The 24,993-nt window shown below is 60.0% G+C and overlaps 1 protein-coding gene across 3 annotated transcripts; it reads left to right on the top strand.

Annotated features, from left to right (window-relative positions):
- The first annotated feature begins 8,101 nt into the window (after positions 1 to 8,101).
- On the top strand, positions 8,102 to 13,600 carry GNG8 (G protein subunit gamma 8). 3 transcript variants are annotated; one of them, XM_048833379.2, is made up of 3 exons: positions 8,102 to 8,288; positions 12,500 to 12,606; positions 13,220 to 13,600. In XM_048833379.2, the coding sequence occupies exons 2-3, from the start codon at positions 12,523 to 12,525 to the stop codon at positions 13,346 to 13,348; spliced, it is 213 nt and encodes a 70-aa protein (XP_048689336.1). In that variant the 5' UTR covers positions 8,102 to 8,288; positions 12,500 to 12,522; the 3' UTR covers positions 13,349 to 13,600. The 3 variants fall into 3 exon arrangements, with proteins under 3 accessions (XP_048689336.1, XP_048689334.1, XP_074978623.1); XM_048833377.2 differs by having other exon boundaries at positions 8,107 to 8,288; positions 12,467 to 12,606; XM_075122522.1 differs by lacking the exon at positions 8,102 to 8,288 and adding an exon at positions 9,679 to 9,702.
- Positions 13,601 to 24,993: the final 11,393 nt, after the last annotated feature.

Raw genomic sequence — 24,993 nt, forward strand, 5'->3', positions numbered from 1 at the left:
GGCCCCACGAACGCCGGCGCTTGGCCCCCTCCCCTCCCCCCGGCCCTTGCTCAGCTGAATTATTACGAGCTGTGGACAACATGCACATTCTCCTCCTCGAGCCCTGCTTGGAAGCCAAAGTGTGGAGCCAGTTCTGCTCCCTGCCCCCCTCCACCTCGCCTATGCAGATTGTCTCTGCTCCCCCAGCCTAGGCTGCTGTCTCCCCGCTCCAAAATCTGAGCTTCCACGCTCTCTGCACCCTCACTGCGGTGTTGTGCTTTTTCTCCTGCTCCTGCACCCCGACACCTGTGCTGTTGTGCTCTCTGCACCTCCAAATCTGGCCTGCTAAGTCCCATGCCCCCTTGCCCCCCCCAATCCTGAGTGGCAGTGCTCTGCACCCCTCGCCCCCATATCCCAAGCCTAAGTTGCTGCGCTCTGTACCCCCAAACCTGAGCCACTGAGCCCCTCTGCCCCTGCACCCCCAAACCTGAGCTACCAAGTGTCTTCCCTTTCCCACCCTGCCTTGTGCATGATACAAATGAGGGGTTCACCCCCCCGTGCCTCTCTCTCTGGGTGGGAATGGGACACCCCCACTCGCTGGGGCAGAAGGTTTTACCTCCCCGCATTCACACCGGTGCTGCAGGCCAGGTTCTGCCTGCCCCCTCCCTGCATGCTCCATCTCCTTGCATGGGGGAGGGGAGAAAAGCAGGGAGCATCTGGCTGCCTCCCATTAGGGGAGCCTGGGGTAGAAACGGGGGGGATTGGTCCAGGGAATGAGGGGGGGGTGGGACCACACCCTTTAATTTGTACCATCTGCAAATCACACTAAAACCCAAGCAGAGGGGGAGTGGGTGGGGTGAGGAGGGCTGTTATGGAGGGGAGGGTTGGAGGTTGTGGGGTGGGGAATGGGCTATTGTGGGGCAGGATGTGAATATGTTGGGCTCCCCCAAGGGCCGGGGGGGGGGTGTTTGCAGTGGTTGGCTCTGGCGGGAGTGGGGGGCTGGGCTGTGGGAGGGGGCTGGTGTGTAGGAGGGGGATGTTGGGGGGGCTCGGCTTTGCTGGGTGGGGGGGGGGGCAGAGCTGGGATCTGGCAGGGCAGGGAGCCTGGGCTGTGGGGAAGGGTGGGTTGGGCTCTGGTGAGGGGCTGGGCTCTGCTGGGCAGTGGGGGAGTTGTGGGGGGTGCGCTGGGACCTGGGGAGGGGCAGGCTGTGGCGGAGGGGGGACGTGGGGAGGGGGCTGGCGGCTCTGGCTGACTGAAGTCTAATGCCTGCCAGATGTGAGACAGTGGCCCCCTTTCATGGCCTGCCCCGAGCCAAACCCACCAGCCGCTGGGACTGTGCGCATTTCAGGCTGGGGCGGGGGGAGGTGAGACAGGCCTGTGGGACCCACGATCGCCTCCCCCAACTCCCAGCGGGTATGGGGCCACTTCGCCAGCCCCGGGACGGGGGGGGGGGGAAGTACCAGATCTGGGTGTGCGGGCAGGTGCCCCATTCCTTGGTGCCAGGTGCCTGGATCCCAAGACCGGAAGGGTCCATTGCGACCGGCTCATCTGACCCCCCTGCGGGGCAAAAGAACTGCACGAAATAATCCCCAGAGCAGATCCTTTTCGGGGCGGGGAGGAGGGGACCCACCCCTCCTGCAGCCACACCGGACCTTTGTCCCGGCAGAGGCCCAGATCTGGGTGTGCGGGTCCCTGGGGGCCTGTTGTGCCATTCCAGGGTTCTCCCAGCAGCAGGGGTGGGAGTCCCGGCGGGGGTGGGCGGGGGACGACATCAGGGCAGTGGGGCTGGATAGTACAGCTTGGAGCTGGCAAAGCGCCAGTTGCCTCCCAAGGGGCATTGGCACTAGGCAAGGCTGCAGTGCTGCGAGCTTCCTCCGGGCAGTGCCGGTTGGGGAGCGTGGTGCTGCGAGCTTCCTCCGGGCGGTGCCACCTGGGGAACATGGTGCTGCGAGATTCCTTACAGCAGGAGCCAGGCCCAACTGGAGAGCTGCTAAACTGTAGGGAACATGAAGCCTGAGTCAGGCAGCACCTTCCCACGGAGCCGATAAAAATACCTCGCAGGCGGTGGCAGGGACGGAGCCTTGCCAGACTCCCGCATTTCTCCTGCCCCCTCCCCCTCCTCCCGCTCCCCCGAGCCCCGGATCACTGCAGGACCGGGGCTGAGCTCTGCTTCCCCGGGAAAGGGGTTACTCTGGCCCAGGAAGGGGCCCTGGCATGTCCACCCACACCTGCTTCGCTCCTACCCCTCCTGGCACATGGAGATGGCAGGCAGCTGGCCTGAGTCCCAACTCCCTACGCTTGGGAGAAGGGAAGGGTTAACTCTCTTTGTGTTCCTCACATTCAGGGCTCTTCCCAGTTCCCGGTCAGGGGTGCACCCTCTATGTCTTGGGGGGTGGGGGGGGCAGTGAATAGCCACAGCGCAATGTGCTCCGGCCACACCCCCGATCTGCTCCCTACGCCAGGGGTTGGGAGTCAGCTCTACACTGAGCAGAGAGGCCCCCTGTGTGTGGGGCGGGGGAGAGTCTGAAGGGGCTGTTTCCAGGGCAGAGGGGCCTGAGAATGGAGCTCAACCCCCCCCCCACGCCCCTCACAAGGATCCCCTCTGCCTGGATCGCCCACTGCTGAGAACTGGCTTCTACTCTGATCGCTGCCGTGCTGTGAGCTTCTCCAGGGCAGTGCCGGCTGAAGCCGGCTGTGCTCCTGCCTTCAGGCACCATAGGGTTAACAAACTACCTTACCCACAGTGGGATGCCTCCCCCTCAGACGGGCACGTCCCCCAGGCAATGAGCCAAGCTGGGCCCCCTGCCAGTCGTTCTATCCTGGCCCCTTATAGGTGCCCATTGGGCTGAGTCTGAGCAGCTACGGTCCTGCTAATGGAGGGTTAACAAGCCGGGATGGTGGCAGGAGGCAGCTGGCTCACTGGGCACTTGGTGCCCTATGGGGGGCGATGAACGGCCTCGTTCCCCTGGCACCCTGGGGTGGGGGTAATTGATCGGTTTGGTGTCACGGGGCTAACTTTTCTGGAACGGAACAACTGGCCAATATTACAATAGGGAGGAGGCAATTAATTAAGGCAGCATCATGGGGCTGATTAATGAGTCTGGGGCCACAGGGGGTAATTAGACGGCAGCCGCGCACTGTGAACAGGAGACTGGCCCGGCCTGGAGACCGTGAGCCAGGCTGGGGAGATGAGGTAAAGCAACCCAATCTAAGGGGACAAAGGGCTGGGCTGGGTTTGGGCCAAGGGGACTAGGAATTCTGGGCCAGTGGGCCAGTTCTGCAGCAGAGGGGCCCCGAACTTGGCCAGCACCCAGCTGGAGGCTCCAGTGTTGTGAGCTTCCCCACAGCAGTGCCCTGCCAGCACCCAACCGGGGACCCCAGCGCAGCGAGATTCTCCTCCGCAGTGTCTGGCCATCACAGGGGCTACTGGGAGGTCTGAAGGTGATTCATAGATTTTTTTGTGGGGGGGGGCCCTAGCACCATTCCCCTACATCCCACCCCCACTCCCTTCCCTGCCTCACTTGCCTTTTGCAGTCAGGACTGAGCTGACTGTAATCTAAAGGGGGTTTTCTATGGAGGCTGCTGGGCCCTCTGTGGTTCCATCAGACCCTCCAACCTGGCGACTCTAAGCTGGCCGGTCCCGTCTCTTCCCCCATGCCCCCAGGAACCGTGCACCCTGGGAAAGCCACTCCAGAGCCTGGGCAGAGGAGACGCAAATGGACGGGATTTTCCCACAATGCACTGGTGCCCGGGCACAGGGCAGGCGTGAGTAGCCAAGGTGGGAATGATGGGATGCATTGGCAAGTGCTGGGAGCTGGCTGGCTCCTCATGCCTGTGCCCTGGGGGCATCCCGTGAGTTCCAGTTTGGTTCAGACTCACCCATGGGTGGGGGGAGAGGGGAAGGCTAGGGTAGGACACTGGGGTGGGCTGCCTGCCCTGAACTGGATGCTAATCTGGAGGCAGGGGGGAGGGTCTCTCTAGATCCCACCTGGCTGAATCCACTCTGGCTCCCCCCTGCAGTGACTAGGACCAGGCTGACAGAGGAAACTGCATTTAAGCACTGGGTGAAGGTTCCTTGTATAAACAGCTGCTGCACCCCCACCCCAGAGGCAGCTGCATTTCAGTGCTGGATGGAGGATCCGTGTATAAACAGCTGCTGCACCTCACCCCAGAGGTGGCTGCATCTCAGGTCTGGGTGACTATTTCCCTAAAAGGACATGAGCGACAGGCACTGTCGAAACGTGCGAGATAATTTGCAGGAGCCCTTTCTCTGTCTCGTTTCCCTCTGGAATGTGCCCGATTCCTCCTCCTCCACTATCACCCAGATCTTAATGAACCGATTCCACACCCCGGCTTTCCCACCCCTCGCTTCTTCCGGTATCAGAACGGGCTGGTGCCGTCGCCATGGCGACCATATTGCAAGAGCCTGCCTCTGGAGAAGTGGGCGAAGGGACGAGAGGATTATGTTAACCCTTCCGCCGGCTCCTTCCCCGCCAGCCCTCCGTGCGAAGGACTCCCAGGGCTGGCCGAGGACTCGAGGGGAAAAGCAAAGCTGCCTCCCTGCAGGGCCCATCTACACTAAGCTGGTAGATGTTGCAACAATGTGTCTGCGGGGTGGCAAGATTGGGTCCATGCCACAGGGATGGGGCCTTTAGTTCAGTCTTGGCCAAGCCATGCATACAGGGATAGGAAGCCGCATGGGCTGCAGCTGGTCCCGTCCCACAATGCACTGTTCTGCACCTGACAATTACCCACCGCTCTCCGCTCCCAGCTGCGGGGATTGGCACCACTCACGCCAGGAGAGCGTGGATTGGCGCCACCCTCTAGCGACCGCTCCATGGCTTCCCGAGGCGGCTCAGCCAGCCGGTCCTGTCTCTCCAGGGACAGAGCCGCAGCTCTGATGGCCCCGGGTTCAAACGCCGGAGGGGGGGCAGGGCATCCTCGGCTGGGCAGTCCCAGGGTGCAGGGCACCGGAAGTGCGGAGGGGCTGAAGTGACTTTACCAAGGAACCGGTGCCTGGAATCCCCTTCCTTAGGGTTGATCTGCACTGGAATCCACATCCCCGAGAGATGTAGCCAGCCTAACCCCCGGTGTAGACAGCACAAGGCCTATGTGCCACTGTACGTGTCAAGGCCCATCACTGCCGGTGTGGATTTTCCTTCGGCTTCAAGTGATCTGGGCTGGATGGAGGAGGAGGATTTGGATTTTACCACAGCTGCTGCTAGGAAGTGTTAGGAGAAGACGGCTATTAAACAAAAACAGAGAGGAGTCGCGTCACACAGCGTAGACATGCAGCTGCTTCTGGGGTGGGGCACGGCAGCTGTTTATACAAGGACACCTCACCCAGCGCTGAATTGCAGCCACCACTGGGATATGACACACAGGTGTACCCCTTGCCGGGTACTGAGATGCAGCCAACTCTGGGGTGGGACGCAGCAATTGTTTATACAGAAATCCTTCCCCTAGCACTGAGATGCAGCCGCCTCTGGGGTGGAACACAGCAGCTGTTTATACAGCAATGCCTCCCTCGGCACTGAAATGCAGCCACCTCTGGGGTGGGATGCGACAGCCATTTTAATGGCAAAACCAAACACTGTTTGGGACAGAAAGTGCAGGAGAATCCCGTCTCCAGGGCGGGCTATGGGGGAGAGGGAGGGCAGTGTCACCCAGGCTGAGATGCAGCCAAGACGCTCCAAAGGCCACATAAAGCCTCGTTGGCAGGAACCGGGGACCGAAAACAGTAAAAAGAACAAATAATTAAATACTGAGTCCCGGTCTGAGTGGCTGCAACGTGTCGGGACACCTGGGAGGCACTGCTCTCTGGGGGGCGGGGTGCACTCGGAGCTTCCGGCTGGTAATTTGGGGAGGAGAGGGGGGTTGCAGGGGAGGATTCAGCAGGAAAGGAGCTAGATGGAGGCAATCCACTCCCCCATCCCATCCCAGGAGGACGTGGATGTGGGGCAGGGGTGTGTGTGTGTGTGTGTGGACATGGGAGCTGGTCCATGGACCGGGCTGGTCCCATGGAGCTCATTTGCCCTCATTCTAGACGTCTCTCTCTGTTGCCCCCTCCCCAGCAACCCCCTCCCTGCCGTTCAGCTCCTTTAATGGCCTTGTCTCCCCCACCTCGAGTGTGGGGCCAGCTGATTCCAGCACTCATGCTCGTGTGCTCTTTTCCCCTCCCCCACCCACTCTACCTCTTCCCCCTCCTCCCTTTCCCCTTGCCCCCTCCTTTTCTCTCTCCCCCCCCACCTTTCCCCGTCCCCTCTCTTTCTATCCCTCCATCATCCCCCCCGCCCCTCTGGAATCCGTGAGGCCCTGCTGGGATCTGCTGGGGCTAATTTTAGCCCCTTGAGGCCCTTATGGCTGCCATGGAGGCTGCAGCGGGGCTGGTGCTCAGAGCCGAGAGCGCCCGCCTCTCCCCGTGACACCAGGGCACAGGGGCATGTGCCCCAGCCAGATCAGAGCCCTCTGCGGGGGCGCGGCTTCCCCGCACGGCCATGCGCGGCCCGTGCCGCGATCTCCCGCCTCCCCCGGAGATTCGCTCCTGTCCCGCCTCACCGGCATTGCGCGTGCCACGTTCACCGCCCGACGCGCGCGGGTACACGCGCTCTGAGCCCCCGCCCTCCTGCAACCCGTACTCCATTGCACCGCCGGCCCCGCGGCGCCGTCCTGCCCACGCGGCACGCTCTCGTGAGACACGAGGGCAGCCCCTGCAGCCCGGCCAGCTTCTGGCTCATGCTGAAGATCCCAGGGCTTCCGGGGCTGAGCAGCACCGTCCTCGAGCCCAGCAGGGCCTGTACCCATGTCTAAGGCCCTCTTGCCCTGCGTGGACCCCATGCCCTCTCCAGGTGTGAGCTCCATGGGGCGGGAGGGCGGGAGGAGGAAACCTTCAGCTGGAGAGACCCTGGCACCCTCCCCCATGCACCCCACTGTCTGCCAGCTCTGGGGTCGGTGGCATGATCCCAAGCGCTGTACGGATCCCCTGTCCTTCGGTGCCCCCATGTGGATAATGCCAGTGCTGCATGTGGGGAGGACGGCACAGAGTGCAAAGGACCGGACTCGGGGTCCCAGGGACGGGGAGAGACAAAGCGAAGTCATTGCACATAACAGAAAATCGGGAGCAGGAGCTGAGCAGGGCCCTGGGGGATTCTTGGTAACTGGGAATGGGGCGCAGGGGCTGGTCAGAGCCCTGGGGGATTCTGGGTAACAGGGAATGCGACTGGAAAGGTCTGGTTGCTCCCCCATTGTCTTGTCCAAGTGCAGTTGCAGGGTAGCTCCCCATCAATCTCGGGGTGCCCTTTTGCCTGGGGGCTGGAGCCTTCCAGGGTCCATGTCTCGAGAGGAGTCTGGGTAAGGCTTGGAGCCTTGTGGCCTGCTGAGGGTGAAGGGGATACGGGCAGCCCATTAGCCACCCACTTACACACAGCCAGCTTGGGCTGCAGCCCGTCAGCCATTCCCTCCAGGGAACGTGTGGACCCCTTGCTCTGGGGCTGGGAACGCCCAATCCCCAGTGACAGAGAGAAAGGCACCCCCAGAATCCTGGGGCCTCCTTCTCTGTGGGTCAGTGGGGAAGGCAGCGTGGGAGGGCACTTCCATGCCCGACTGTGGCGTCCCTTGGCACTGGGCCACATGATGGCACGAGCGGCAGAGAACAGGCCCTGCGAACTGAGTATGTGTGAGCACGGAGCTGGGGTGCGTTTGTGCACACGGGGTGTGTGTGTGTGTGTGTGCGTGAGCACGAAGGCTTCCGTGCCTGGCAGTCCCGTTGCACCAGTCTGTGTCAGTCCGACCGTGGAGGGGGGTTCCTGCACGCACCTGACTGTGAGTGTTGTGTGTGTGTGTGTGTGTCCATCCACCCTTCCGTGTGCGCGTGTCCATCTGTCTGTCCGTGTGCGCGCCCCATGGCTGTCTGTCTGTGCCCACGTGTCTCTGTCTATCAAGGGGTTGGGGGAGGGCATTTGCCCTTGGGTCTGTGCATCTGTCTGGCCACGGGGGTGTGCCCACGGGCCTGCGCATCTGTTTGCTCCTTGGCATGTGTCTGTGTGTCCATCCCGCCGTGTCTGCCCGTCTGTCCAGCCACAAGCGTGCTCACCTCCGTCCTTCCATGTGTGATCACAGGGCTCCGGTGCTGGCCCTGCCTCCCCCCACTCTGTCAGCTGCTGCGAGCCACCCTGCTGAGCCAGCGGCCCCCGGGGGGGCAGGGGGAGGTGACACTCAGAGATGCTTCACACCAGAGGCTGCTGTGTGGGGAGCTGACGCTGCTCACTCCATCCAGAGAGAGCGAGAGACCCGGACACTTTGGCAACAGGTAGGAGCTGGCTCAGCCCCCATCCCCTTCCACCCCGCGTCCCCTCGAAAGTGACCCACCCCTTCCTAAACTGCCTTGGGCTGGGGTTCTGACATGGGGAGTGCTGATCTCCCCCCTGGGCAGCTAGTGCCGAGCTAGAAGGCTCCCTGTTCGCTGTAGTGAACCTTGCTGTCCTCTAAGAACTCCTGGGACCCAGCTGGCCCCGGAGCATCCGACAGCCATGATCCCCATCGGCCGGGGAGCAGCTAAAGCTCCCCCATGCCCCAGACTGCTCCGTGCAATGCCAGCGGGGACTGGTCTCCCTGCCCTCAGGGGGCAGCTGGCAGGCTGGGGTGCAATCACAGCTAAGGGGGCATCTGGTCTCTCTCCGTCCTCTGCTCCAAGGGTCTCAGAGCCTTTGCCAAGCAAAACTAACTGCTTCCTTCCCAGCATGGGGTCAGGCTCCCTAGCCCTGTTTCACAGAGGGGGGCTCAGGGGCAGAAAGGGGTTTGCCCAGGGTCCCCCAGTAAGCCAGGACTAGCACCAGGTGCTCTGGCTCCCAGGCCCCCCTGCTCTGGACCCTAGACTCCATTCTGCTCCCAGAGCTGGGGCTAGAACCCAGGAATCCTGATGCCCAGGTCCCTCACCAAATCTCTAGACCATCCCTCCCTCTGGTGACACCTACTCATTCTCTTGCACTCCTCCAGTGACAGGGGCCAGACTGGGGGGGAAAAGTATGAACCTCCATGCCCAAATCTCATTCTTAGAACCGAGCAATCTTGCCCAGATGTAGCAGAGATGGGCACTGATGTAAGAAGATTAGATAGATAGATAGATAGATAGATAGATAGATAGATAGATCGATGGGGTGTATGGGGATAGATTAGATAGATAGATGGATAGATAGATAGAGGGGGTGAATGGGGATAGATAGATAGATAGATAGATAGATAGAGGGGGTGTATGGGGATAGATAGATAGATAGATAGATAGATAGATAGATAGATAGAGGGGGTGAATGGGGATAGATAGATAGATAGATAGATAGATAGATAGATAGATAGATAGATAGATGGGGTATATGGGGATAGATTAGATAGATAGATGGATAGATAGATAGAGGGGGTGAATGGGGATAGATAGATAGATAGACAGAGGGGGTGTATGGGGATAGATAGAGAGATAGATAGATAGATAGATAGATAGATAGATAGATAGATGGGTGAATGGGGATAGATAGATAGATAGATAGATAGATAGAGGGGGTGAATGGAGATAGATTAGATTAGATAGAGGCAGTGTATGGGGATAGATTAGATAGATAGATGGATAGATAGATAAATAGATCTATCCTCAGAAGTTCTGAAAACTCTTTATCCCCAGCTCACTTTTGTTCCCAAGAGCTGCTGCTGAATAAACCAAATCACTGGTGAAGGTGAGTTATAAGCAGGTCCGGATCTATACTGCAGGCCCTAAAACGGAGTGAGATTCCCAGATGGGTTTTGCAGGCTCAGCAGCTTCTGATCCATTTGGGTCAGCACCAGAACCAGACCCAAGCCCGGACTCTCCTGAGGCAGGGCGGGACATGCATTCCACCTGGCTCTTGGACCTCAACTCACCACGCTGGTCCAAGGCATGCAGGAGATTTGCTTTGTAATAACCCCCCAAGCCCTCTCTTTCCTGCCCCATCTCTGCCCCCCACCACATACATGCCAGAGTCCCTACAGATGGCAGTGCAGAGCCAGCTGTGCCATGTATTGGCTTGGCTTCCCGGGCAGGAGCTCTGTGGCTGGTGACCCTGCCAGAGAGGGTATGAGTCCAGCTGGATGTGCAAATCTGGAAGGAAGGAGGTATTTGTGCCTCCAGCGACTGATAGGGGTCAGATTCCAGGTCCCCGCATGGGGGGACAGATCTGGAATTGAAAAACAGAGCAGCCAAGGCCCAGCCCCTCTGTTATTTACCTGCTGAGAGCAGAGATCAGGGACCAGCATCTCCCGCAGCAGCAGCTGCAAAGCTAGGGAGGGCCTGGTGCTTGGGACACCTCCTCCGCGGGAGAACGTGTCTGCTTGTGTCCACCCATGCACGCTCACCATGTGCAACCCCCCCCATGCACACGCACACTCGTGCACACACCTGTGCAAGTCTTTGCACTCTCATGTGCACACTTTAGCACACTCATCCCCTCCCCATGGCCCTGTCCACGCAGATGCATGCCCATAAGCCCTTGTCCTCACATGCCCTTGCACACATACATACGTGTGCAAGTCCTTGCACTCCCATGTGCACACTCACGCACTCCCATGCCTGCATCCGCACAGGCACAAATGTCCGTAAGAACCTGCGCTCGGGCACACCCACCCATTCAGACATAAGCATGCAGGCATTCGTGCATTAACACACGCCCTGGCACGAACTTGCACGTGGATGCACGTCCACACGCCAGTGCACACCAGCAACACATATACCTTTAGCTCTGATGTTTCACGACCAGGTGGCCTTCCTCGCTTACAAACGGCACACACCCTGCAGGCTCATGAAGCCGGGCAAATGAGAGGCCCAGCCAGCTCCCCCAGCGTTACTGGCTTGGGGTGGGGAATGGGTGCTCTTTAGAACAGCACAAAGCAAGCGGATTTGACTTGAACCATCGCCCCCAAACTCTAACCGATCCCCCCAGAAAAACTTCTCTGCATTTTATTAACTTCCCCGTCACCCCTTTCCCCAATATTTTAACAACTGCCTCTGCCTCGAGGGGTTCTGGTGGGCCCCCGTTCCTGACAGAGACTCTGTCACCCCCATATTCCTAACCCTGATTGGTGGGAGCTTCCCTGCCGGAGCCACCTTCACGGGATTTTACAGACTGGCTCGCGACCTAGAGCCTCCAAGATTCGCAGTATTTCAGGCCTCCCTCCACCCCTGGCCCCCGCACAGCTCAGTTGGGTAAAGACTGCAGAGGCACTGTCCCTTTAAAGGCCCTGCCCCAGGCTTCTAGCCATGCAGTGCCCCCTGCTATGCCACTTAAGCGCTGGCCTTCCCTGTGCCAGCCCTGGAACAGGTGACATTTCCCTGCACCTGGCTGAGCAATTAGCCGGCTGCTTTGAGCATAGCTGATCAGGGACCGCCTGCAGGCAGGGCTGGAGTAGGGGGGGAAAGCTGCTGCAAGGCCCTAATTAGCCAGCCCCCCCGATACGCCTCCCCCTCTTCCCGGAGTGTGGATAATTTCCCTTTCTTGGATCAAGTCTGAGGCGGTGGGTTCCCCGTGGTCCCCAGCACAGCCAGCCTCCAGCCCCCTTCATCTGCCCCCCCCCCACTGCCTCCTGGCCCAGCAGCTCCACTGAGCTGCCTTTAAAGTTTAGCTCTGTGCTGGGGGGAGGCATGGATGGAGCAGAGAGCTCAGGGTTGCGGGGGGGGGGCAGGGTGAGCTCATAGGCACACGCAAACATACATGCATGCACATACGTGTACTCTGCTTCCTTCCCCAGACGGGAAGAGGAGCTCTCATGCAGCTCAAAAGCGTGAATCTTCCACCAACAGATGTCGGGCCAATAACAGATAGGACTGCCTCTACGTATATATACACCCCCCCACCCCCTGCACATGCACGCAAACATATACATACTATGCACACCACAGACATATCAGGGTTGGAAGGAACCTCAGGAGATCATCTGTGCAAAGCAGGACCAATTCCCCAAATTTTGCCCCAGAACCCTAAATGGCCCCCTCAGGGATTGAACTCACAACCCTGCGTTTAGCAGGCCAATGCTCAAACCACTGAGCCGTCCCTTCCCCTGCATAGGCTCCTCCCCTGCCAATGTGGCCCTGCCCTAGAGGGACGGGCCCTCGGCCCGGCATCTCCTCCTCTGCCACCCTTTCCGCTCTCGTGGGGGTGGTCTGTGACTGAGACCCCCGTCAACGCCTCACATATGAGCCACTCAGCGGGGATGACTTTGTACTTGAGCCAGCACCTGGAGGGGAAGGGCCCCATATCCCATTGCCCGCCCCCCCGAGCCAGCCAGTCCCCACTGCCCTGGGGCTGGAGCAGAGCTGGCGCCCCCTATAGACAAGGGAGCAGGGAGCGTGCGAGGGGCAGGCGTGGGTCTGGGGCTCGGGGAGTTGTGTCCCAATGGGGACAGCAGCCCGTGACGAGTTACATCAGCTCTCTCTGCCCCCCCCCCCCCACCTTCCCCTCACTCTCCCAGCTCCGCTCGCCCCTCTCCGCCTGCTCCCTGCAGGGCAAGCGCCTGGCTGGGGAACCATGTCCAACAACATGGCCAAGATCGCCGAGGCCCGCAAGACGGTGGAGCAGCTCAAGCTGGAGGTGAACATTGACCGCATGAAGGTGTGACTCTCCTCCACCGCCGCCTCCTCACATGGGCGTGCAAACCCCGCCCCCGTGCCACAGTCTCCACGGCTGTGGAAGCCCCACCCCTAATGCCATCCTCGCTGCATGCTGGCTGTGGGGGGAGCTCCCGATTACTCCAGTCCCAGCCTCTCCCAGAAGGGGGCACTGTGGGGAGCAGGGCAGGGGTGCTGGCTGTGAGGGGAGCTCCCGGTTACTCCAGTCCCGGCCTCTCCCAGCAGGGGGCGCTGTGGGGAGCGGGGCAGGAGCTGGCTGTGGGGGGAGCTCCCGCACTCCAGTCCTGGCCTCTCCCAGCAGGGGGCGCGGTGGGGAGCGGGGCAGGAGCTGGCTGTGGGGGGAGCTCCTGGCTATTCCAGTCCCAGCCTCTCCCAGCAGGGGGCGCTGTGGGGAGCGGGGCAGGAGCTGGCTGTGAGGGGAGCTCCCAGTTACTCCAGTCCCAGCCTCTCCCAGCAGGGGGCGCTGTGGGGAGCGGGGCAGGAGCTGGCTGTGGGGGGAGCGCTGGCTGGGAAATCGCCCAGTGGCTCTATGGCCAGCAGAGGGGGCTCTCCCTGGGCACCGGTGGGCGTGTTTAACCCTTTCCTCCCCGTGGCAGGTGTCAAAGGCGGCGGCTGATTTGCTGGCTTATTGCGAGGCGCATGCCAAAGAGGACCCGCTGGTGACCCCGGTGCCCTCCTCGGAGAACCCCTTCCGCGAAAAGCGGCTCTTCTGCATCGTGCTTTGAGCCCTGCAGCCAGCGACTCAGCACCCCGCCCAGCTTTAGCATAGGGGAGTGGAGAGTGGGTCAGAGACTGGGGGGGAGGTCGGTGGGCACTGGGGGACAGAGCATGGGGTGTGGGCTGCACACCCTGACTGACCTGGGGCGTCTGCTTCACCTGTCCTCCTTTCTCCCCCCCCACCAGTGAACATTATCTCTGTGGATTCACCCCTTGGCTGCTGTTTCCAAGATCAATAAACACAGTGCAGAGTTACTCTCCCTCTGCCCCTGCCTGGTCATTGCGTCCCCCAGCCCCTGTCCCCCCACATCCCCAGGTCCTGTCCCCCCGTGCTGCTCCCACCGGGTCACTGAGGCCCCAAGTCCTGTCCCTCCCACTGCCCCGCCTGGTCCCTGGGCCCCCAGGTCCCGTCCCCCCCCAACAGCCACCACCTGGTCACTAAGCCCACAGGCCCTGTCCCCCTCCCCAAACAGGACCCCTGGTTCTAGCTTTCCTCGCCCTGCTGCTCCTGTCTGGTCACTGAGCCCATCCCCTCCGCTGCCCCAGATTCCATCTCCTCCCCACTACCCCCACCCAGATACTGAGACCCCAGACCCTGTCCCCACCGAGTCCCAGGTTTCATCTCCCCCCTGCTGTTCCCCACCCAGTCACGAAGCCCCCAGGGCCCGTCTCCCGGGGGGGGATAGGGGATGCCCAGGGGTGGCTGACAGACATTCAGGGACTTGGCCCCCTCCGGTGTAGAAGGCTCTGTGGCACTGTGGCCCGCAATGTGTGCCCATCGCCCAGGCCCCCACGGAGGTGCTCTGTCCCCGCTGGGCAAGCGGGTGCTGTGGCTGTGAGGCCTAGGGGTGCCATGTGTCTATGAACAGGGGAGGAGGAGGAGGGAGGGGAGCTGGCTGCTTGTGGGGGAAGGGATAGGATCTCCCTGCACTCTAAATGCCCCTCTATCCCAGCGAAGTGGGGGACCAGAGTCCCCCATGCTGCCCCTCCCCTCTTATAACAGGGTGATATCCAGGGCTGTGGGAAGAGAGGACACGGGTCAGAGCGACTCTGGGTTAATGTACCTGCCAGACATCAGGGGCAGGAGCCGCCGGCTGCACTGGGAGGTGTTACACACGTCCACACGCATGGACAACGTCCACGCACACACACGCACGCATGGACGCACCCGCGCGCACACGAACACGGATGCACACGCACGCACGCACACGCACGCATGGACGCACCCGCGCGCACACGAACACGGATGCACACGCACGCACGCACACGCACGGACGCACCCGCGCGCACACGAACACGGATGCACACGCACGCACGCACACGCACGCATGGACGCACCCGCGCGCACACGAACACGGATGCACAAGCACGCACGCACACGCACGCATGGACGCACCCGCGCGCACACGAACACGGCTGCACACGCACGCACGCACACGCACGCATGGACGCACCCGCGCGCACACGAACACGGATGCACACGCACGCACGCACACGCACGCATGGACGCACCCGCGCGCACACGAACACGGATGCGCACGCACACACACGCACGCATGGACGCACCCACGCACACGAACACGGATGCACACGCACGCACGCACACGCACGCATGGACGCACCCGCGCGCACACGAACACGGATGCACACGCACGCACGCACACGCACGCATGGACGCACCCGCGCGCACACGAACACGGATGCACACGCACGCACGCATGGATGCACCCGCGCGCACACGAACACGGATGCACACACACGCACGCACACGCACGCATGGACGCACCCGCGCGCACACGAACACGGCTGCACACGCACGCACGCACACGCACGCATGGACGCACCCGCGCGCACACGAACACGGATGCACACGCACGCACGCACACGCACGCATGGACGCACCCGCGCGCACACGAACACGGATGCACACGCACGCACGCACACGCACGCTTTGGTGCACACTCGTACCTCCAGATACCGGCACACAGTGGTGTTGGAACACTTTTAATAGCGGGGGTGCTGAAAGCCAGGGCCCTTACCTCTCTCCGTGGCCCCCTCCCTGCTGGGCCCAGGAGCAGGGCCATGGCTCTGAGGGGGGAGGGGAACTGGGACAGGGGTAAGGGGGCCAAGGCTGGGGCCACACCCACCTGTAGTGAAGATACACCTGAAATGGGGGGCTAAGGAGGGACCCAAAGAGGTCGGGATGCACGATCACCTGCCTGCTGAGGTGCTAATGGGTAATGACTTGGAGGACTGGCCGGATGGCACTCAGAGCGCCTTGGTCCTTACCCGGAGCCAGAGCCAGCGGGGGACGTGGGACCTCCTGAAGGGGGGAACTGAAGCACCGAGGGTAGGGCTTGACAGGGCTGGGACGGAGCCTCCGTCCCAAGGTGGGGAAACTGAGGCACTGCCATCCAGGGCTGTATCATCAAACCCAGCAGCTGAATTCCAGACAGAGCTGCAGGAGGATCCCTCCTTGGAGAATCTGAGGGCCCTTGCTGGCCACAGCGGTGCAGGATCCCAGGGGGAGGACCGCCAGGAGAGATTCCTGTGGGAGAAGGGATTCCTGTACTGGAAATGGGCTGATTCGGGGCAAACCGAACCTTGGAAGGCCAGGAGAAAGTTGGTGGTTCCCCAGAGGTACCGCCACAGACTGTTGTATTTGGCCCATGATATCCCCTTTTCAGGGCATCAGGGCATCTGGCACCAGGCAGAGGCTGCTGCAGATCTTTTCCTGGCCCGGGGTCTTTGACGCCGTCCAGCAGCATTGCAGGTCCTGTGACCCCTGCCAGAAGCAGGGGTTGGGGGGGGGGGAAGGCCTGGGATAAGTGTAAAGCACCCCTGAGACCTTTGCCCATCATAGAGGAGCCTTTCCAGAAGGTGGCTGTGGACATAGTGGGGCCCCTCAGCAGGGCAACCCGGTCGGGGAAGAAATATATCCTGGTGGTGATGGATTTTGCTACATGCTACCCCGAGGCGGTGGCCTTGTCCTTGGTCGAGGCAGACACCCTGGCAGACACGGCGCTGACCATTTTCAGCAGAGTGGGGTCCCCAAGGAGGTCCTTACAGAGCAGGGGTCCATCTACATGTTGGCCCTGCTCCAGTGCTTGTGGGAGACGTGTGGGGTCCGGCACACCTGGGCCTCGGTGTATCACTCTCGGTCCAACGGGCTGGTGGAGAGGTTCAATGGGACCCTAAATATGATGCTGAAAACATTTATGGACCAGTAACCGCAGGATTGGGACAAGTATTTACCCACCTGCTGTTCGCATACAGGGACGTGCCCCAGGAGTCCACAGGGTTTTCCCCATTCGAGTTGCTGTGTGGGAGGAGAGCGAGGGGACCCCTGGAGTTGATGAGGGATGAGTGGGAGGAGAAGGTCTCTCCCGATGGAGAGTCAGTGGTGGAGTATGTCCTGACCTTCCGGGAAAAGCTCGCAGAGCTCATGGGCTTGGCCAGGGGAAACCTGGTCAGGGCACAGAGGAAGCAGAAGGTCTGGTACAACCGCTCAGCACGTGTGCTACTGGGGACCAAGTGATGCGTCCCATCCCCGTGAGGAGGAACAAGCTGCAAGCTGCCTGGGACGGTCAAGGTCATCAGACAGGTAGACGAGGTGAACTATGTCGTGGAACTGCCCAACTAGGCACACAGCCAGTGGTGCGCCATGTCAACTGGGACAGGGAGAACTTGGTGCTGGCTGTGTGTGGGCAGTGGGAGGAGAAGGGAGAGGATCCCTGGTGGGACTCCGCCCTGAGGCTGGGGCTGACCCCTCGCTGGAATCAATTCCCCTCTCAGACCAGCTAACCCCTGCCCAGCAGGCTGAGATCAGAGAGGTGCTGCATTCATACTGGCAGCTGTTCTCCAACCGGCCTGGGCTCACTAATCTGGCTGTTCACCGGGTGGAGACGGAAGCCAACCCTCCCATCAGCTGTTCCCCATTCAGGGTCACTGGGAAAACAGCCCATAACTTGACAGGGGAGGTTGGAGACATGCTGGCTTTAGGGGTGATGCAGCCATCCTCCAGCCCCTGGGCCTCTCCCGTGGTGCTGGTCCCCAAGAAGGATGGGTCGATCCGGTTCTGTGTGGACTATTGGAAGCTCAATGCTATCATTGTGTCCAATGCCTACCCCATGCCTAGGACCGATGAGATCCTAGATAAGTTGGGGGGCACCCGGTACCTCACTACCATGGATCTCACCAAAGGCTACTGGCAGGTGCCTTTGGACGTGGAGGCCAGGGCGAAGTCTGCCTTCACCACCCCAATAGAGATCTTCGAGTTCCTGGTCCTGCCTTTTGGCCTCAAGGGGGCACCTGCCACCTTCCAGCGCCTGGTGGACCAGTTACTAAGGAGGATGGAGGACTGTGCTCTGGCGTACATTGATGATATCTGTGTCTTTAGCGAGACCTGGGAGGACCATGTGTCCCAGGTGAAGAGGGGGCTGGGTCACCTGCAGGATACAGGACTGACTATAAAAGCTGGAAAGTGCAAGGTGGGGATGGCAGAGGTGTCCTACCTGGGCCACAAGGCAGGGAACGGCCACCTGAAGCTGGAGCTGACCAAAGTGGAGGCAAACAAGGGCTGGCCCACTCCCCAGACTAAGAAGCAGGTCCAGGCTTTCACTGGGATGGCAGGGTACTACCGGAGGTTTGTGCCCCACTTTAGCTCCCCTCATGGAGCTTTGTAGGAAGAGAAAGCCGGACAAGGTGGTCTGGACTGAGCAGTGCCAGAGGGCTCTCTGTGTGCTGAAGGAGACACTTATCCAAAGCCTGGTGCTGGTAGACCCGGATTTTAACAAACCCTTCCTGGTGTTCACCGACGCCTCAGACATGGGGCTGGGTGCAGTGCTGATGCAAACTGATACTAAAGGGGAGAGACACCCCATTGCGTACCTGAGCAAGAAGCTGCTGCCCCGGGAGCAGCACTATACGGCCATGGAGAAGGAACGCCTGGCCATGGTGCGGGCCCTTAAAAAGCTGCAGCCGTATCTATTTGGGCGGCACTTCCCTGTGTACGCTGAGCATTCGCCCCTGATGTGGCTGCACCAAACGGAAGGGGCTAATGCCAAGCTCCTGCGGTGGGGCCTGCTCCTCCAGGGTTGTGACATGGAGGTGCTCCCTGTGAGGGAAGTGCCAATGTTATAGCCGATGTTTTATCACGGGGCCGGGGCCCTGAACTTCCCCCAGGTCACTGGCCAAGTGACCCCGCTCAGTTCAGCCGGTTCTGGCCAGCGGGAGGACAATGGGCTGCGGAGAGAGGGCCCCGGGGGCTGTGACCAGTCGGTTCCAGCCAGTGGGGAACAAAGGACGGCTGAGAGGGGAGGAGGCCCAGGTGACCCTGTTTACCTGGACAGAAGACAATGGACAGAGGCGTGGCTTGCGGGAGGTGATATCGGATGCCCAGCTGGAAAGGCGGGGCCGGGGGTCAGGGGTTCGAGCCTGGAGGGCGAGAGAAGGCAGAGCCCACCTGGATGCAGGGGAGACTAGGATGTGCAGTGCTGAGCGAGGCCAGGCCTGAGGATCCCTGAGAGTTTCCTGTGCTGGGTTCAGACGCTCAATAAACCCTCCTTTGTTACGCTGGCTGAGAGTTGCTCTGGGCTAGAGATCGGGGGGGCATTATTCCCTCTGGGCGTGGAGGCCCTAGGGTCCAGAGCGAGTGGACTCCCTGAGGGGGCCCACGGCGAGAGACCGGCGTGCTGAGGCTCAGAGAGGTGCGCTTCCAGGAGGGGCTTAACCCCCGAGAGAGAGTGGACCCCCGAGAAGGGGTGTCGCACTGAAGGGGGTTCCCCCGAGGGACCGTACAGGGCCAAGAGTGGGCATGACCTGTGAGTCCGGGACAGCCTGGCCAGACACAGCCCCCGCCTGCTTTCCCAGCAGGAGGGTCGAAGCCCCTTCCCCAGCAGACGCCTCTGGAGGCACGAGTCCCTTGCTGGGATTCCCGGTGCCAACCCACCACCTAGTGGTCATCCAGGCGAGTGCTCTTCAGTGCCACTGGCGGTGGGGGGCCGGGTGATGGCCAGCAGGGCTGGGGGAGTGGGACCACACAGCACCCATTGCCCCCAATGCACTGCTGCCTGCTCCCGCTGGTCATTGCCAGCTAAGCCGCGCTGGCCCTGGCGAGAGCTTGGCTGGGAGCCACCCAGAGAAAGCCGGGAGCTGCCCCAGGAATGGAAGTGAATCTCTGCCCCCCCCCCCCCACACACACACAGCTGGAGGGGAAGCATCACCCCGCGGTTAAGGCTCAGCAGACCCAGCTTCTGGTCCCAGGTTTATCAGCCTCTACGGGCAAGTCACTGCCCACTCCTTGCCTCAGTTTCCCTCCCACCCATTGCATATCTCGATTGTGCTCTGGCAGGGGCTGTCTCTCACTCTGTGCCTGTGAGTGCCTGGTGTGGAGGGGCCTCCGGGTGCTATCGTAATGCTCATAATAGCACTTCTGTTGCCCTGGGTTGGGGGCTGTGCTCAGTAGGGTGTGTGGGTGGGGGAGGCAGGTCAGGGCAGGCAGGAGCTGGGCTCTGGTGGTTTATTGTGTCCCTTTGCGGGGTGGAGTAAGGGACTGGACACTGCGACACCCGGATTGGGGCACTCTCTCTGCTGGGAGAGATACGGCATGAGGAAATCTCAGCACTGAAAGCATGGGGAATGTCTGTCCCACCCCCGAAACCAACCCCCTGGCCCCCCTTGGAGACCAGCTCTGCTCCCTCTGTGAGGGAAAAGGCCAGGGCAGCTGCCCCGTCACTCAGTGGTAGGAAAAGGGGCCAAACTGACTCTGGGCTGGCCCCCCCAAGTGACTCCCGAGGCTGGGTTCCCCCCAGTGAGTCTGAGCTTCCTCCCCATGCCTGCTCCTGCCCCCCAAGTGCCGGAGCTCCCACCATGACTTTTGCTAGGCTCCCCCCCCCCACCCCAGGTTCCTGGCTCCGTTCCCCTGTCCCTGTTTCTTGTTCTTCGCAGAGTCCCTGCACAGAGCCAGCCCATAAAGCACCGTGACTGCTTTACTAGCCAGCCTCGGCGCGAATACCTTTCCCCTAAGAGGAAGAGTAAACAGGTCCCTCCTGTGACTGCCCTCCCTACTGCTCCCTCGCAGCCCGGCTGCCCCTGGCCATGTACATTCATGGGCATGGGAAGAGACCAGAGGGACCCAGCTGAGCCCAAAGCATCCCAGATCCAGAGCAAGGCATGGCCCGTTCTGACGCAGCCCAAGAGACACTCCCAGCTGATGGTCCAGGCTTCCCTCTCAGCCCCCCGATTCTCTGCATCCTGCTAATGAGGACTGTTGCACCCCCTTGACTTGCCCAGTGCACCCCCTTTCCCAGTGTGTGCCCTCTCCCGCAATCTGCCTCCCCGCCGTGGAGTCAGCCACGTAGCGACTGCCACTTGTCTCTCCGGGTCTGAGGAAATGCACTGGGCCGTCAAGGGAATTAGCTAATGAATTAGCCAGTCGCCTGCACTGTTCAACATTTGTGCCTTATTTCCAATCGGAATTGGTCTGGCTTGAACGTCCAGCCACTGATTCTTGTTCTGTCTTTCTCCCAACTGCTAACCTTTGGACTCTGCTCCACCCCAGACGTAGCTGCATTTCAGACTCCCAGACTGGCCTGCAGCCCTCCTCTCTGCCGGCAAGCCCCAGGAATTATTATGTTGCTCGGAGCAATCAGGGGCTCCCAGGGCCTCCGTGACTTCCCTCATGTGTTTGGAACATGATATCTAAATTGCTTACCGCTCCCTCCATTCGGGTCCAATCTCAGCGGTGCTCAATTAGTCACAGCCCTATTAGCCACTATTGATTTACAATCCTTCCTGCTCATCAGGGCTATAATTGCATCTGACTTCCCTCCGTCTCCCTCTCTGCATCTCGGCCTCCAGCTCTGAAACTTGCATCATGTCTCCAGCCCTGACTGGAATGAGCCAGCTCCCGGTGAAAGAGATACAGCCCCTTCCCACCCCCCACCCCCACCCCTGCACTCCTGCAACCCTGGAGTGCCTCAGCTGAGATAGGCCAATGCTAACAACATCGACATGGACGGTCAGCAGATTTCAGAGCCAACGCCGCCTTGAGATGATTGGAGGGCTGCCCTCGAGCTGTCATTTCAGTCTCCGTGCAGACTCAGGCAGAGAGCTCCGGGCCGGCTCTGTTTGGAAGGCTTTCCTCGTGAGCTCGTCAGGGCAAGGAAAAAGTATCAAGGGTGCAGAGAAGATCTAGGGAAATGCATCGAGGACTGGCAGCAATGCTTTGTACTGAGCTCAGGCTGTTCAGTTTGTTGAAAAGGAGGCTGAGTGGTGAGTTGCTTACAGCACATAAGAAATTCCCGGGTACTAAAGGGCTCTTTCATTTCGTGCAGAACAAGAGCCAGTGGCTGGGAGTTAAAGCCAGACACATTTAAGTGAGAACTGTGGCCTGATTTTTAACAGCAAAGATGACTGAGCTCTGGAATCAGCTGCCAAGGAAAGTGGTGGCTCATTTGTCATCTCCAAGTGCAGGCCTGTCTGGAGATGGGGCTCAGGACAAGTCAAGTCAAGGCAAGTCATGGGGCTCAGGACAGGGGGAGCCGGAGGAAGTTCTGTGGCCTGTGGAGGTCAGCCCAGGTAGCTTGGTGGTCCCTTCTCGGCCTTAAACTCGATGAATCTTCCTCTGGGCTTTTGTAGCGCCCAAGGCCCTGTATGTTCTGAGTGCGGCTGTTGGGTAAATAGATGCTCATAATGACCCCAGGGCTACTCAAAGCCAATTTAAATCCCATGGGATATGGTGAGTCAACAGGGTAATCTTGGTATAGTCAAATCAGCAGGAATCTAGTACTGGGAACTGGCTGTCAAGGCGTGCCGGGTGATGCGTGTCTTGTGTGCATGATAAGGCGAGAGGCAGGAATCTGTGCAGCGGGAATCCATTCATAAAAAGCAGTCACAGGGGCCTGCAATGTCAGGGGAGGGTCAGCCTGGTGGTGAAGGCACCTGCCTAAGCCTCAGGATGCCCGGGTTCAAGTCCTAGCTTTGTGAAGAGAGTGAGTGATTTCCCTGTGCCTCAGTTTTTCTATCTATATATTGGGGGTGATGATACAAATGTAGCTCTAGCCATGAAAATGGCTACGTAAGAGTGAATTATTAGCATCTGAGCCACCTGTTCTGACTACCAGAGACCGGACTAGCTCAACCACTGGGATTTGCTGGTTTGGCATAAAGCAAACCACTAATGAAGAAGTCAGTTCTTATTATTTATTTGCATTATGGTCGTGCCCACCTGAGATCAGGGCCCTGTCGTGCTGGGCGCTGCCTAGACACACAGTGACGGGATCAGGACCCTGTCGCGCCGGGCGCTGCGCAGAGTGAGACAGTCCCTGCCCCCAAAGAGCTACCTGTCTACGTGGACAAGACAGGCAGCAGAAGGGTGGTTATGCCATGGGGTCACACAGGGAATCTGCAGCAAAGCCGAGAACTGACCCAAATTGCGAGGATCCCTGGCCAATCCCTGAGCCCTGAGATCAGCCTTTGCCTCCAGCAGGGGCCCTGAGCCTGGTCAGGCATGGCTGGCAAGGGCAGTGAGAAAGGGGGACAATTGTACCTGAGCTCAGGAGGCCTCCACCCAAGCCTCTGCGACTGGAGTGACATGGGAGGGGCTGGGGCCCCAGCTAATGGGGTGTCCCAGGACCCCGAGATCCTCTTGCTGGGCCTCCCTCCTACCTTCAGTTTGTTCAGCCAAGGAATCAGCACCAGCTGAAATCTTGCTTCTTCCAGCTCAGACCAAAGCTGATGGCTAAGGCGCTGGGCTGCGGGAGGGAGATGGGATGGGGGAGCTCAGCTTGGGGGCTCCATCCTTGGCCAGCAATAGTGCTTCCCACTGACAGGAAATGCCTAAGGCCTGACATAGCCCCAGGGCAGCCCTGGGGGAGTTAGAGGCAGAGCCAGGAACATGGGCTCCTCAATCCCTTGCTCTAATCACTACATCAACCCCCGCCGCCCCCCGACCCAGGACCAGAAATAGAACCTAGGAGTCCTGACCTCCAATCCCTTTGCCCCAATCCCAAGACCCCGCTCCCCACCCAGAGCTGAGGACACAACCCAGGAGTGCTGACTTCCAGTCCCACCCACCCCAATTCAAACCACTAGCCAACGCCCCCTTCTAGGGCTAGTGGCCCCCTGCTTTGACTAGCCCACCCTGCTGCCCCACGCTTGAACAGCTGCTTCCAGCAGAGACCATCCAAGTGTGCGACACTCCCCGAAGATCCCCATGAGGCGACGAGGTCCCAGTGCATGGATGGGTCCCCTGGTCACAAACACGTCACCCCGCCCGACTCCAGCCCCACAGCTCTGTCGCCCTGGAAGGCTGCCCAGCACCCCCTCTCCAAGGGACCCTCTCCCTGAGTCGAGCACAGCGCCCACCCCCTCCGTGCGGTGGAAGCCAGTGAGTGACGAGCCCTGGGGGGATCGCATGGAAGGAAATGTGCAGCGTGAGTCATGGAGACACATGGAAGCTCTTACAGATGGGGGCATTCCTTCACCCCCCCCCCCCCGCCTCCTAATAATGGGATGCCCCAGGGCTTTGCTAACAGACAGCTTGGAAAATCCACTGACCGCTGTTCACAGCTCATAGCCATCTGATTGGGAGGGGTCTCTCTCCATCCATCCATCCCCCTTATTTATCCTGCCTCAGATTCACCCCTTCCCCCTTCTCTCTGTCCCCAGGCACACCCCTCTATTTATCCAGCCAGCCCCTGGCCACGCCTCTCCATCCCCATACACTCTCTTTCATCGATTTACCCTCTGTCTATCCCTCCCTCCCTATACACACTCCTCTGTCTACCTAGCCATATACAGACCCTTTTACCGTCCACCCAACCTTATACACGTCCCCGTCTATTCTCATAAGTATCCCTTTATCCATCTCCCCATCAATCCCCAACCCTGTACACCCCCCTTCTCTCTCTTTCTCTCTCTCTCTTTCTCCCCCATACATACAATCTATCTATCTATCTATCTATCTATCTATCTATCTATCTATCTATCTATCTATCCTCACACCCCCCCTATCTATCTATCCTCACACCCCCAGGTTATAAAATCAGTGATTGAAAGTGGCTGGGCCTTCGGCTCAGGGGGGAGGAAAATGGCCCTCCTGTGACCAGAGCCGGAAAGCAAAACCTATGTCATTGTTAATTTCAGCCCCAGGAGTGGCTGTCTGTAAGGCCTTGGTCAGCGGGTCTGTGTGACCAGCCAAGGCGGGGCAGGACATGGCTGGGGGCACGGGGATGGATGGAGGTGTGTGTCAGTCATTGGAAGGTTCACCCTTCCCAGGCCTCATCCTTAGTCCGTGTAGGTCTGAGGTCCTGTGTCCTTGAGATTAGACCTGCCTGCTCCCTAAATCCGCTGTTGCTGATTGAGGGCTAATTGCCTTCACACCGCTGGCCAGTGCCAGATTATCCAAAAGAGAGGGTTAATCCCCCTCCCGCCGTGTTGTCCTGGCTCCAGATGATCTGAGACTGAGGGTATAATCCCCCCACACTGCTGTCCCGTGCCAGTTTATCAGGGCTAATCCCCTCACGCTGCTGTCCCGTGTCAGGTTATCAGGGCTAATCCCCTCACGCTGCTGTCCTGTGCCAGTTTATCAGGGCTAATCCCCTCACGCTGCTGTCCTGTGCCAGTTTATCAAGGCTAATCCCCCGACACT

Source organism: Caretta caretta, chromosome 23 (genome assembly GCF_965140235.1).
Source record: "Caretta caretta isolate rCarCar2 chromosome 23, rCarCar1.hap1, whole genome shotgun sequence".
Taxonomy (NCBI): domain Eukaryota; kingdom Metazoa; phylum Chordata; order Testudines; family Cheloniidae; genus Caretta; species Caretta caretta.

Bases quoted from the DNA above. Each gene is read 5' to 3' on its own strand.
- GNG8 (XM_048833379.2), top strand. From the start codon at position 12,523: ATGTCCAACAACATGGCCAAGATCGCCGAGGCCCGCAAGACGGTGGAG. The intron at 12,607-13,219 runs GTGTGACTCTCC...TCCCCGTGGCAG, and splicing joins TGAACATTGACCGCATGAAG to GTGTCAAAGGCGGCGGCTGA.